At 42.9% G+C, this 13,962-nt stretch overlaps 1 protein-coding gene across 1 annotated transcript; it reads left to right on the top strand.

Moving 5' to 3' along the window:
• Positions 1-895: 895 nt before the first annotated feature.
• Positions 896-6,621, top strand: LOC308169344 (uncharacterized protein; the record flags this gene model as incomplete). Its single annotated transcript, XM_080544029.1, has 14 exons — positions 896-913; positions 1,522-1,609; positions 1,740-1,904; positions 1,983-2,048; positions 2,138-2,261; positions 2,415-2,545; positions 2,792-2,918; positions 3,986-4,042; positions 4,154-4,211; positions 4,603-4,812; positions 4,933-5,081; positions 5,647-5,913; positions 6,144-6,223; positions 6,428-6,621. The coding sequence occupies 14 exons, from the start codon at positions 896-898 to the stop codon at positions 6,619-6,621; spliced, it is 1,734 nt and encodes a 577-aa protein (XP_080400155.1).
• Positions 6,622-13,962: the final 7,341 nt, after the last annotated feature.

Raw genomic sequence — 13,962 nt, 5'->3', positions numbered from 1 at the left:
CAAAGAGAGTAAGTAGGAAAGAGAGAGGGCACTGTTAGCGTTTTTTCCATAGAGCATCGAGTAACGTCAATCGTTAGCGGAAGTTGCTTCTTCTTCTTCGTCTTTTTGGGGTTTTAACGACAGCTTTGCGTTCTTGAAGTTGCATTACTGCCATCAGCTGGAGGTATCTAACTCCTACAGTGTCTGGTTTGTCAAATCCTCCCTTTTAGTCCGGGCCAGAGCCCAAAATGTCACTTTTTTTTATGTCACTCACTCAGGGTGGCAAAACTTAACTATATATATTTTTTTTTGTTGAAAAGATACATGTCTGTAGATTAGATTGTGGTATGATAACCATTCCTAAGTGGTCACTTTATTTATCACAGTTATCAGCTCATGAAGTTGATCACCCCCTAAAGAAATTAATCGCATTTTGGATGCTGCTGTATAGCTGCTTTAGGCTCATGGTCAGGACATTTCTCAATAGTATTATGAATTTAGTATGTCGTATGCAGTACTTATTGAGTATGTAATAATGTGCAGTATGCTAGTATGCCATTTCGAACACAAGCCAAAAGATGACATTCATTTCCGGGTGGTTTATCTCATTGTAGTGCATGTTGGGAGATGGTGTCATTTGTACTTATGTGCGGCGTCTGTCATATCCGGGCTCTGTTTAGTTCAGATTCAGACTGACTGTTAATGTCGGTGTGAATTGCGTGAATATCTTCGTAGTGCTTGGGTTTTATGTCATTATATAGGTGAAACTATACCGACATCACTGCTAGTGTATCTCGAGTGTCCTCTGAGCGAGCTACGCAGCATTTCAACAGGAACTCATCGTATGACGTTCGTGAACAGTGCAGGTCCACGTGTGAACAGGCATGTTCAGCTGCTGAGAGAATAATACAGAAACATGGTTAAATCTGGCGCAGTAAGTACTGTACATGCATGATTTCTTCTTCTTTTTGTTATCGCATTAGAACGTATTCCAGAAAAGAGTCTCGATAGCTGTTAGGCTCATTTACTAACTGTAGTGAAGGCGATTTATGATGCTAAAATGCTACGCTGTTTACTTGCAATACGTGTTGCCATCGCATCGTGCGACAACGGCAAGGGGCCGACTGTTACCACTAGTGTACAAAAATAGTTGACTAACATGTTCTCTGTTTACATATCGTGACGTTAGAATTATAAGGTTCTATCTCCATTTTTGTCAAAATCGAGTTTTTTTTTTTTACATAATCTGATCCATTAGGTGTTTATTAATGCCTGTGTGGTGTTATTTTTAAAATGTTGACATTTTTGAGTTAGTAATTCATAAAATACAAAGGTTCCATCTCACAAAACATAATGGAATGTAAAAACTTTGACGCTCAATATCTCTGAACTGCCCTAAACGGAGATAGAACCTTATAATTAAATTCTAAACTCACGATATAACCTATGCTGCTTTCAAAGATGTAACACAGCTGTGCATTACTGTTCCAATGGCACAACATTGGAGCATGCTTATCCCAAATGTGCATGTTTAATCTCTAGGCAACCCCGAAGACAGCATCAAAGAAGAGAGCTGGAAAGACGACTGTATCGGAAGCTGGTGAAGATAAAGAAGATGACAAAACCTCTGGTAATTGCTGTCTCTCAGCTATGTAGTTGTGATTGCCAAGTGTAAAGCCCAATGCAAACTGTGTTTCATTGTCTTAGTACTTGTACTCTGTTAATCACAATAAAGTTTAATCTAATCTAATCCAATTTAGTTGTCCAGGAACATCAGAGGGACACAACCCCTGACCCTGCCATTGAGGTGGAACAAATAAAGGTGACCTGTGAATCAGAGAATGCAATGGACAAGGATGAAGAGGTTGTGGAGACCATGACTGAAAACAGTGAGGTTGACCATGTCAATGAACAACATGGAAATGGTGAGAATGTCGTTCATTTGAATTTTCACAAAAACCAATGGTTGTGTCTGTATTTATCTATGTTTTATGTCTTTGCAGTAAAAAGGAAAGCAGAGTCTAAAGTGGAGACTTCTCCATCTAAGAAGATGAAGTCCATTAATGATGGTATGATTTGGGACAAGAATGGATATCACTTCCTCTTTATGACTGCTTTATTTTGATTGTCTCTAACTAATTAGCATGTTACTTTTTAGGCTTTTGTCTTTTTGTTGGGAACTTGAACAAGTTAAAGAACGTGGATGAAATCAAAGACTCCTTGACCAACCTCTTCAAAACACACAGTCTGTTCATTAAGGATATTAGATTGGACCGTTCCAGGTGAGTACATCGTGCTCATAGATGTTGGTAGGTTTCCTCACCATAAGTGATATTACCCAGTCATTCACCATAGGAGTTTCAGTATTTGCACACACATTTCTGTTGTCTTAGAATATCAAATATTTTGGTTAAAACAGTGATTGTATCCTTTAGGAGATTTGGCTACATAGACTTTTCCACTGAAGAGGACTTGAAAAAGGCTTTGGAGCTGAATGGGGAGACGGTCCTTGACAACCAATTGAAGCTAGAGAAGGCCAAGCTCAAAGAAGCTCATGACAAAGATGGTACTTGTCACATCTTTATTCCTTCCTTAGGAATGCATAGATTTTTCCATTTGATTTCTGTGTTCTGTGCGGTGCCTTCTAGAGACACTTGGGGCCGGTTTCAGAGACAAGGCTTAAGCCTAGTCCTGGACTAAATCACACTTTCAATGTAAAATCTCCATTGAAGATGTTTTTTAGTCTAGGATTAGGCTTAAGCCTTGTCTGTGAAACCGGCCCATAATGTAATAATTGTCTTTTTTTCCACAGCTAAAGATGCCAGGACCTTGTTTGTAAAGAAATTGCCATTTTCTACAACTAAGGAAGACCTAAAGAATGTCTTTGACAAGGCTGTCGACTTCAGGTTTCCCATTGGTTTTGACTGCTCTAGCAAAGGGTGAGAGTTTGTGAAGCTATTGAATAGCCTTAGTTGACATTAGGGCTGCAACTAACGATTATTTTGGTAGTCGACTAATCTGTCGATTATTTTTTCGGTTAGTCGTGTGGTCGCGCGAGTGGCCGCGGGCTCCAGTGCATGTTGTACCTCACCTTCTCAAGTCTGCACACCTGTGAATGTCACCCTGTTGTCCAGTCTCTCTGGCTTAACATACGTTCCCATTGCAAATTCAAATAATGTCTCATGAAATATTTGATTCTGGACTCAACATAATTGAAATAGCATTCACTTATCAAGCATCATTCATGATCATCCACCATGACTACCTGGTATTTTAATAGCGACCACCCCTCACTTCATTTCATCTCGCGTTCTCCTGGCTTCAACATGGAAAACCCCTGCTACGTAACGTTACATACAAGCGCCTCTGTCTGTCACACGCGTGCCACAGGGCAAATAAATTAATAGCACAAACGCTCATAGCATGTACGACGCTGTCCACGTCCTAACGATTCCCACCCGAGTTGGGGTAGACCACGCCCTCCGCCACGCCCGCCACGCGCCCAGCGGGCTCGACTCGCCGCCCCCAGGCTGCGTCCCTATGGAAACCGTGCTCCATCTCTTTCCTCGCTGCAAGATGTCAATGCAAGACTGCCATACTTATGCTGCGCCCGCGTAGGTTTCATTTATCAACGTTTCTAAAGTTAAAATATGAACTCCATGTGCATTGTGAATGAACTTATCCTAGTTGGAGTCCAAAGTACATATTTGGGTCTTTCATTCATGATTTTGGTTATTTGATTAGATGCCTTGATGACTGAACGAGTTAGCTAGCCAGCTCGCTGTTGGTGAAGTTTAACGTTCGTTTACCTAAGGTCCGTTTTCCACAAATTACAAAATAGATGACTGAACGAGTTAGCTAGCCGCCTCGCTGTTGGTGAAGTTTAACGTTAGTTTACCTAAGGTCCGTTTTCCACAAATTACAAAATAGATCAGTCGTTCAAAGTGTAACTTAGGTTATAGGCTCCTACATTTTGAACCTAACACTTCTCCTTGGTAATTTACAGACCATCAGTGAACCCTGTCACTGTCAGTAGCACTGGCCCTGGAGTCAGTACACCAAGGTAAAAATGTGACTTAATCTCACAAGATTGTGAGATTGATGTGTCATTAATGATTATTCATAACTGTCGCCTTTCAACTTTGTACTTATTACTTATTTGTACTTATTTCAGCCAGGTCAGTGTGTGCTCAGATGTCAAGGAAAACGTGGAGGAATATCCTCAATTGAAGGTATAACGTTAAAGTTTAGCAGGGCTTTTTCATGTACTGTAGCCTACTTGTCCTTCAGACAAGTGAACTCATCACAAGGAAAAAGTAATGTGTTCACACATAATGTAGGCTACAAAGTCAAGCCCTTCAAATTACATTGCTGTTAGCATGTAAATATGAAATATGATGACAGTTATGACCAGAGAAGACCGGATTGCTTATTGTTGAGTACTAGCTTGTTATTGACAGATTGAGCCCTAAAGTGTTTATTTATGAACCTAGCAACTGGAAGAAGGGAACTGATGAGAATCGCAATAAGTCATCATTGTAGGATAAGGTTATGAGGTAAAAGTCCCAATGTATATCCGTCCATACTAATTGTATTTTCTTCCTCTGTGGCTTCCATCTGCAGAGTTGGCTACCCCCTGATCACACATACCATGTGTGCAAATACATGGACCTGCCATCACCAGGGGATCATGCTTCATTTGAGGCACAAATTAGAGTCCAGGTCAGGACAGAGGACGAGGCAAGGGAGTGGGTGAAGGCAGCAAAACACTCCGGGGTAACATGGAGGGTCCAAAGAACCGTTCCATGTCTGGCAAAGCGCGTTCTTTTAAAGGTAACAGTTAAAATGTCTTGTGCCTGCTCCAAACAGTCACGTATCAGGCGGATGGCATTCACATAGCTTCTCAACTCCTTCCACTTTACGTTTATATAGTGAATATAATGTTTTGTTTAGGTGGACTACAAGTGTCAGCACCATGTTGATGTGAGGTCTATGACGGCCAATTCGAGACCTTCATCTAAAAACACATGCTGTCCAGCCACAATGTCTCTCACCCTGAAACAGTGCCAGCAGCCTCTAAAGCGGAGGCGGCAGATTAGCCGGTGAGTTGAGAGATGTATGCAGGTCTACTGTACGCTGATAATCATGTTGTTATATTCATCCTTGGCTTAAACTTAACATCCTCGTTAGCAGAGTATTTTTTTCCATTTTAAACTGTCCTGTATCAGCTTCTCTCACTCCAACCATCTGCATGTCCACCCTCACCACACCATATACCTTCTTTTAGGCCTCCGCCTTTTCCTTCAGCTCTATCTCCAGCATCCTTACCCCTACCAGCTCGTCTCCTATCTGCCATGTCCAAAACCGAGCTCTGCCTCTTGTTTAGTTCTTTGTCAGACAATGCCACCACGTGTAAACTTTCCTTTTCACTATTGGTGGTAGAATTCTGGTAGCATTCTGTCACAAATCATTCTTAAGACACTTCTCCACCCACTCCACCCAGCTTGCACTATCTTCTTCACCTCTATTTTACGCTCTCCATTACTTTGGATAGTTGACGCCAAGTATTTCAACTCATCCACATCCTCCTTGTTACCTCACCAATCCACTGATTCCCTCATTCACTGGCTGAAACTTAACATAATGTTGATATGATTCTGTCAACAGCTGCAAGGACAGACACATGCCTGACTTCCCATTGGAAGTCATGGTAAAGAACACCCACAACCACAACCTGTTTGTGGCCGAGGCCCTTGGGCACAGAGATGTGGGGAAGGAATCAATTGAGAGCCTGACGAGGCTTTTTGAAATCGGCCACTCTCCCACATCAGCACTTTGTGTGTTGAAGCACGACCTGCAAATGCAGTATGGGGAGAGATATGTCCATGCCTCAGCGAACAGAGAGATCTGCCCAGACCTCCAGTTTGTCATAAGGTGCACCTTTTTTTTAAGATCATATTGTAGTTATTATGTATGTATTGTCAAAAGACCCCTCACATGATTGGGGTTGAGACTGTATAATACTATGTTGATGATGGTTGTGTATGTGTCACACATTTGAACACATATGAGCAGTGGAGTGGGATGTATAGTTTGAAACGGTATACAGCATGCATATTATAACTTTATTGGCTAACATTTTTTTGTTCAGACTCTTCCAAAAGCTGTGCAGGGGAGAGTATGGTGCACAGCAAGGCCCTTCTATGCCCTATGACCCTGAAGTACATGTTCCTCTGCCTGGTCCGTATCATCCTGTATCATCATCATTGTTAACAGTGTTTGTTAATAGTGGTGAATGTGGTTCAGTGTGACTGCCATACAGACAGCACTGTAGTATTCAACGATTCTGCTGAGATTGGGATAGCATTGCGGATAATGGACATTTTTAGAACTGTTCCTTCACTGTATGTAAATTAATTCAAACCTATTTTCTTCTTGGATATCACAGATTCTGGTGGTGCCTCCATCGTGGAAAACATGATGGAGGATCTGAAAAGAAGAGGCCAAGAGGATCCCCTCTTCTTCGCTGGGTTGGTGAAGATGGCCAAACAGCATCAGCTGCTGAAGAACAACCCAGCTGCACTACTGTCAGCTGTCCACACCTTTGGAAGGAGCAGTACTCTGACCAGCAAGTCACTTTGAGGCGGGCCGCCAAACGGCCAGGCCCAATGATTGGCTGCCAGCCCACAGCTGTGGCACGGAGGAAGCAGAGCTGCGGCTCAAAAAGGCGCTTGTCTGCTGGGCGACCAGTCAAGCGGCACAACTTGACTTCTGCAGTGGCCTCAAACACCAGCCTGGCCAAAAAGCACTGAGGAACTGCCCCTCATCCACTACAGAGGCAGGACGCTACCGTACAGTGCCCCTCATCCACTACAGAGGCAGGACGCTACCGTACAGTGCCCCTCATCCACTACAGAGGCAGGACACTACCGTACAGTGCCCCTCATCCACTACAGAGGCAGGACGCTACCGTACAGTGCCCCTCATCCACTACAGAGGCAGGACGCTACCGTACAGTGCCCCTCATCCACTACAGAGGCAGGACGCTACCGTACAGTGCCCCTCATCCACTACAGAGGCAGGACGCTACCGTACAGTGCCCCTCATCCACTACAGAGGCAGGACGCTACCGTACAGTGCCCCTCATCCACTACAGAGGCAGGACGCTACCGTACAGTGCCCCTCATCCACTACAGAGGCAGGACGCTACCGTACAGTGCCCCATATCCACTACAGAGGCAGGACACTACCGTACACAGTGCCCCTCATCCACTACAGAGGCGCGACACAGTGGATTACAGTGCCCCTCTCTCATCGTTCCTTCGAGGCAGGACATAATATTTTGGTGCTCCTCTACCCCTTTGTATATATTGAAGACCCAAAGACGGCTCAAAAGGACAGTTTTGACTGTCATTGTATTTAATAGGCCTGCTATTGTCAATCTGTTCACTTCAATCTGTTCATAGACATGTCCGCGCAGGTGAAACGTGACATCGCAACTTCACTCCAGCCAGCAGAGAGAGTTGCCATAACGTGTGACAGCTGGACATCCAGAGCAATGGACTCGTACCTGACAATCACTTGCCACTTTATCAGCGAGGCTTGTTTCGGATCCTCTTTTCCATGTTTCACGTCAGGGTGATGCCTCAATAAGTGGTTCCGTAGATTTGTGGTGTTTCCACTAACTTATTGTTACTGTATACTACAGTATTTTAATAATCATTGATTTTCCAATTATGTTTATTCCTGAATAAAATCTTCCAATCTCCAAAAAGTGAGAAAGCAGTAATGAAGGGCTTTAGTTTCATGGACATTATGGTTTACAATGTGTTTTTTTGTTCCCCAAAATACCCTCATCTATTGCACTATTTTCGTTTGAGTTTTGCACATTTTTATTTTGTATATATATATATATTATGCAAATAAGCTATTTGAGACAGTCCTGACTGAGGGATATGTGATGTCTTGTTTACCGATAGGCTATGTTTGTAGCCCATTTATTTACACTGGCTGCAGTAAAGCATGTTAAAAAGCACGTTTTGTAGTGTCTGATTTAGCAAAATGTTGGTCAATGATGTTCATTTATGTTCCAATAAGAAGTACATTCATGTAACTGCTTTGGAGTCAATTCTTAATGTAAACATTGATATGTTTAACAATGCTACATGTTATAGGGTTCCTTGAACCATTTATAGCATTAGTTCTGAGAATCTCTTCATATTTAAGGAAAATTGATATTGTAACTAAATCGAATCGGAATCGGAATCGAATCGAATCGGGAGCTGTGAATCGGAATCGAATCGTTTTGGGAAATCAGTGGCGATACCCAGCCCGCATCCCTTGTTCTCTGTAAAGCGCATTGTGTTGCCTCTGGGTATGAAATGTGCTATACAAATAAAGCTTAGATTGATTGATTGATCTCTTTTAGTAAAGAAACTGCAGCTTCCTGCCTATGGTCCTTTAGAGATGGCACATGCTTACAATGCTTAAGATAATATTTTGCTTTTGGTATTATTGATAATGTTCATGCAAGGTTAAAAATGTCAGTAGGCCTAGTCTAGTAGCCTGCGTCTTATTCATTGCTGTAGCTTCAAGACTCCCCCCTTAAGTGTTAATCAGCCCCAGTCCCCAGACAGAGGAGCCTTGCTGGCGAAACCAACAAAAACTTTGTGTTGTGGATGCTATTATTTTAGCAATGTATTCTAAGTGTTGGTTAGCTAGCTAGCTATGCACTCGTTGGAGGGCTTTGAACGATTTTAGGTTAAAGAAGACGCTTGAACCAGTGGTGTAGTCTAGTTTTTTCTAGTGGGTATACTGTGATTTTGCCCTCCCAGTCAGAGCGACACCTGTCCCGTAGCGACACCCCATAAGCACCACCACAGCCACACTCACTTATGCATACAGTATGCATCTACACCGGTGTTTGCTGCCTTGGGGGGGGGGGGGGGGGTGGCATGGACTGTACTTGTACATCAAGCTGCCTCACGCTACAGAAACAGGAGATAGGCTCCTGCCCCCTAAGGGCCTTTAGGCTCGAGAACCATCGGTTCTCAAGGCTACTTACTTATCCTATCTAGATCCAAGATGGCGGCGCGCTTAGACGCGAGGCTCGGAGTGGCTTCCACGCTGGTGTTTTTTAGTGTTTTTAAGAATATTTGTATGTACATTTTTATTTTAATACTTATTAAAATAACGTGAAAAAATACTTTTGTGCAATATGACAACCCTAGTTGACTATCTGTGCAGTATAGTACAGTGGATTGTGTACATAGCCTTTATTTATGTAAACCAGCTCCTTACCTTACCTTGTGATTTTGTGCTTTTTCTAAAAAATAAAAAATAAATCCCTTTCCTAACACCAGGGGAGCCACCCCTCCTAAATTTCGTTGTTTGGTACCTGTACTGTAGCAATGACAAATAAAGTCCATTCCATTCCATTCCATTATGTGGTCTTGACTACCTGTCCACTTTCTCACCTGGTTCTTGCTCTCTCTCTCTCTCTCTGGTGTGCCGACACCATCCTGCTCTCTCTCCTTCTCTCCCTCTCTATCCTCCTCTCTCCCTCTTTTGCTGTCAACCAAAACGCAAATATAACAACCAAAGTATTTATAATTTAATAAGAGGTATACATTGAATTCATATCAAATCATAACATCATTCTAATTGAATATTGGGTTGCTGTGGGCAATGCAGTCAGATACTGTCTTTACTTACTCTCTCACCTGTAAGAAAATCGTATGTCCAACTACAAAAAACAGACATTTCCAATGAGTGAGGGTTTGTTCCAATGCTTCAATCCACTGTCCATGTACTGTAAATATACCATTATGGTATTACCATAAAGCCCAATTCTAGCAGAATAAGAAAGATTGTATATCTACTTTAAGTAAAATAATAAAGTGCCTCCAGTTAGCTCTTTAGCTGGCAAGTGTGCAGCAGACTAGCTCATCTCATCACCTCTGAGCACGCTAGCTAGCTTGCTAGTTCTTTGACACTATTATTCATAGCTTTCATGTGACGTCACAGCATAGTGGAAACGCCCACCTGACGGGCAAAAGGCACTTTTTGCGGGCAAAACCCACGGGCAAAACCCACTTTTTGCGGGTTAATAACTTTGATTTCCCGTGGGTTAGGAAAATAATTCCAACGTGTCCGGATAGAGTAGAAGACAGGGAATCCAACACTATTTGAATGGAGTCGATCCTCCACTCCTATCACCGTGGACACAGCAAGGAGCGAATTCCCGGATATAAATATTCCCTCGCCTCGCTGACAGCGGGAGTTGGGAGTTTCGTCCAGCAGCCGGTGAACGCCCGGTTGATCGAGTTTCATATTAAAAGTATATCTTCTCGGGGTGTCAGCGCGGTGGTTAAGTACTCAAAATGACCGTATACTGATGGTGAATTTAGCAATAATAGTCTTATGTTTGTACCACCTCCATAACCGGTGTTATTCACGGGAAAAGCCGGTCAAGGAGGCACCCTTTGCAGGTCAATAACTTTGATTCTCCGGGGGTTAGGAAAATAATTCCAACGTGTCCGGATAGAGTAGAAGACGGGGAATCCAACACTATTTGAATGGAGTCGATCCTCCACTCCTATCACCGTGGACACAGCAAGGAGCGAATTCCCGGGTAGAAATATTCCCTCGCCTCGCTGACAGCGGGAGTTGGGAGTTTCGTCCAGCAGCCGGTGAACGCCCGGTTGATCGAGTTTCATATTAAAAGTATATCTTCTCGGGGTGTCAGCGCGGTGGTTAAGGGCTCAAAATGACCGTATACTGATGGTGAATTTAGCAATAATAGTCTTATGTTTGTACCACCTCCATAACCGGTGTTATTCACGGGAAAAGCCGGTCAAGGAGGCACCCTTTGCAGGTCAATAACTTTGATTCTCCGGGGGTTAGGAAAATAATTCTAACGTGTCCGGATAGAGTAGAAGACAGGGAATCCAACACTATTTGAATGGTGTCAATCCTCCACTCCTATCACCGTCGTGTATCTTGATAGTTCTTCATGAGTGAGGTGGTCTAAATAGTAGGCAGCCATGTTGAGCGATGTTGCTATGATACTTGTTGCCCGTCAGTTTGGTGGTTGCTAGGGAAGAAACCACGTGACTGAAAGCTATGATTGTATTGTATTGTATTGTATTGTATTGTATTGTATTGTTCTTCCCATGATGGATGTGTGTTTATCTTGTAGATAGTAATAGTTATCTGTCTGTATTATCTTGTAGATAGTACTAGCTTTTTTGTCTGTCTTACATGTAACGATGAATTGAGAATCAAGGACCCCAATTGAAATAAGCCAGTGGCTTTCTTGGGTTTTTATCCTGTTAGTTGACCTTGTATGTAATATGTACTTTCATGTACCTACTTCTGCAAATCTTCTAATAAAGTTTTCAATCAATCAATCAATCAATGAATTCACACCATGAAACTATAATCAGACACTTTCTAATCACAATAATAACGACTCATTTGAACCAACTTTCTCTGTCAGAACACAGTAATTATATTTGCTAACGTTTCAACTTGCTTACTTTCTTCTGCAGAGCTTTCACCCTGCAAAAACTCTCTCGCGTCGCACGCGCACACAAAACAAAAACAAACCATTCTCCCGCGGCACGAAGCTGTGTGTGGAGGTCTGGCCCGCCCGCGAATTTGCGAAACCTAGGATGGTAAGGGGAGGCAGGGCAATACCGCTACCTGATTGGTTGGCGAAGCACTCCCTCATTGCCCCCTCATTGGCTGGCGAGACTCCCCCTACCATCCTAGGTTTCGCAAATTCGCGGCCCGCCCACCCCAAGGCTCTGTAGGGGAAATACTGAGACATTCTGAACGACTGGTTATGCGATAACAAACATGTCAGAAAGTTCGAAGTAAGTGCTTCGTAACACAGACGGGGTGAATTTTATGAATGAAAGTGAAAGTTCTGTCACAAAACGCCGTTACGTATTCTCGCGCATTTTTTAGTGGGTGACACGCAAATCCTTGGCCGTTCCTAGTGGGTATACGCAAATCCTTGGCCTTTCCTAGTGGGTATACGGCGTAGTCCTGCGTATCACGTAGACTACACCACTGGCTTGAACTAACGTTAGCTAGACTAGCTAAGGCTCACGTAGTCAATGGAGTTTAACATGGTCAGTTATGCTTAGCTAGCACGCTAACGCGTTAGCATAGGCTAACGAGAGAATAAATATCTGATTTGTGTTTCAAGTACATGGTGGACATTAGGAGTACGCTACAGTGACATATTACGTGTTTGATTGAAACGGTAATGTTTAAAATAGCCACGCAGTCCGCGAAAATGTATGCCGTTTCCATAGGGATGCAGCCTGCGGGGCGGGGCGGCGAGTCGAGCCCGCTGGGGGCGTGGCGGAGGGGCGAGGTCTACCCCAACTCCGGTGGGAATCGTTAGGACGCGTCCGGCGTGTCAAATCCTCCCTTTTAGTCCGGGCCAGAGCCCAAAATGTCACTTTTTGTCACTCACTCAGGGTGGCAAAACTTAACTATATATAATATATTTTGAAAAGATACATGTCTGTAGATTAGATTGTGGTATGATAACCATTCCTAAGTGGTAACTTTATCACAGTTATCAGCTCATGAAGTTGATCACCCCCTAAAGCAGGGGTCGGCAATAGGCGGCCCTGGGCCATTGCTGGCCCGTCACCAATAATATTTGGCCCAGCAGATTATTTTGAGAATCCACTTCTTTTTTTTTTTTTCTTTTTTTTACAATATCGGACCGACAGTCCCACACCACGCCTATAATGTCCGAATAGAGAATCGACCTCCACCTGAATAAGGCGTATTGTACTTTTATTCATGTTGAGAGTGAATGACACAGGGACAGACAATCAGGCAGCGAAGCGCACTGACGCTGAACCCCTCATAGTGAATCATAAGTAGGTGGACAAGGCGTGGTGCTGAAATAGCGTGTGTGGTTTGAAAAAAATAACATCAGCTCATTAAATCATTCAAACGTAATGTTTACATATGTGACTGCAACACACATAATTATGAACAGTAACAAAGCAAATTCTGTTTAATTTTCTGAAAAACATTGACAACAAAATCGGCGCAAAAGTGGTGGTAGGCCTATGCTCCTGAAACGACAGAGCAAACGCGCTATTAGGGATAATAAGTACAATGAGCCATAAGCCATTCATTCAAAATATACAAAATACAATTAGGTTATTAAATACAATAACGACAGGCTTGGTACTCACGTAATGTGAAAAGTGGCATCTCCCATCGGTCAGTATTTGCTTGATATCTGGTGATATTGACGTCACTTTAATCCGCGGTTGTTTTGAAAACTAATAATATTCTTGATTTGATTATTGATAATAGTGATAACTTGAGTGTTTTCAAAGGGACATTTAGGCAGGTTTGTAATAACGGACACTGTATTTCAAATTAATTAGAGAGAGTCTCAACTATCGCAACTCTATAGTTTATGCACCGCCGCAACCTTCTTTCTACGATGCAACGATCTCCTGTAAGGGGTTCAGAGCTGTCTGGAGTTCCTCCTGGATTGACACAAAACTTTACTGAGGAGATTTCTGGACTAATTTGACAGTCCCACTATGCTTTCATACTCAGTGATTACTAATTAATAAGACCATTATGATAACGACGTGGATCCATGTTGAGATGTCCGCGAGACATGCAGAGATTGTTTGTTATTTGAAGGGTATACCGCCATCCGCAGGCAGTTTATTTTTATTTTTTATGCATCAATCGATTCCTCTCGTGCGTCTTTATCACATTCATTGACGAAAAGGACGACTCGCATGTATAGAAAGGGAACATTGTGAGCACGGAAAATGTGAGTCTCACAACGGCTTTGCATTGATGAAACCAGGTAGGATGAACGTATAGTTCGCTGTCCATTCCTCTTTAAATGCCCTGTTTTCACCGTCAACTTTCCTCTTTAGACCTTTGGAGAGTGACATTATGTTTCTCTTGCTAGCAGGT

Source organism: Nansenia antarctica (assembly GCF_963989245.1).
Source record: "Nansenia antarctica genome assembly, chromosome: 13".
NCBI lineage: Eukaryota > Metazoa > Chordata > Actinopteri > Argentiniformes > Microstomatidae > Nansenia > Nansenia antarctica.
This window is presented reverse-complemented; position numbering and strand designations above follow the sequence as displayed.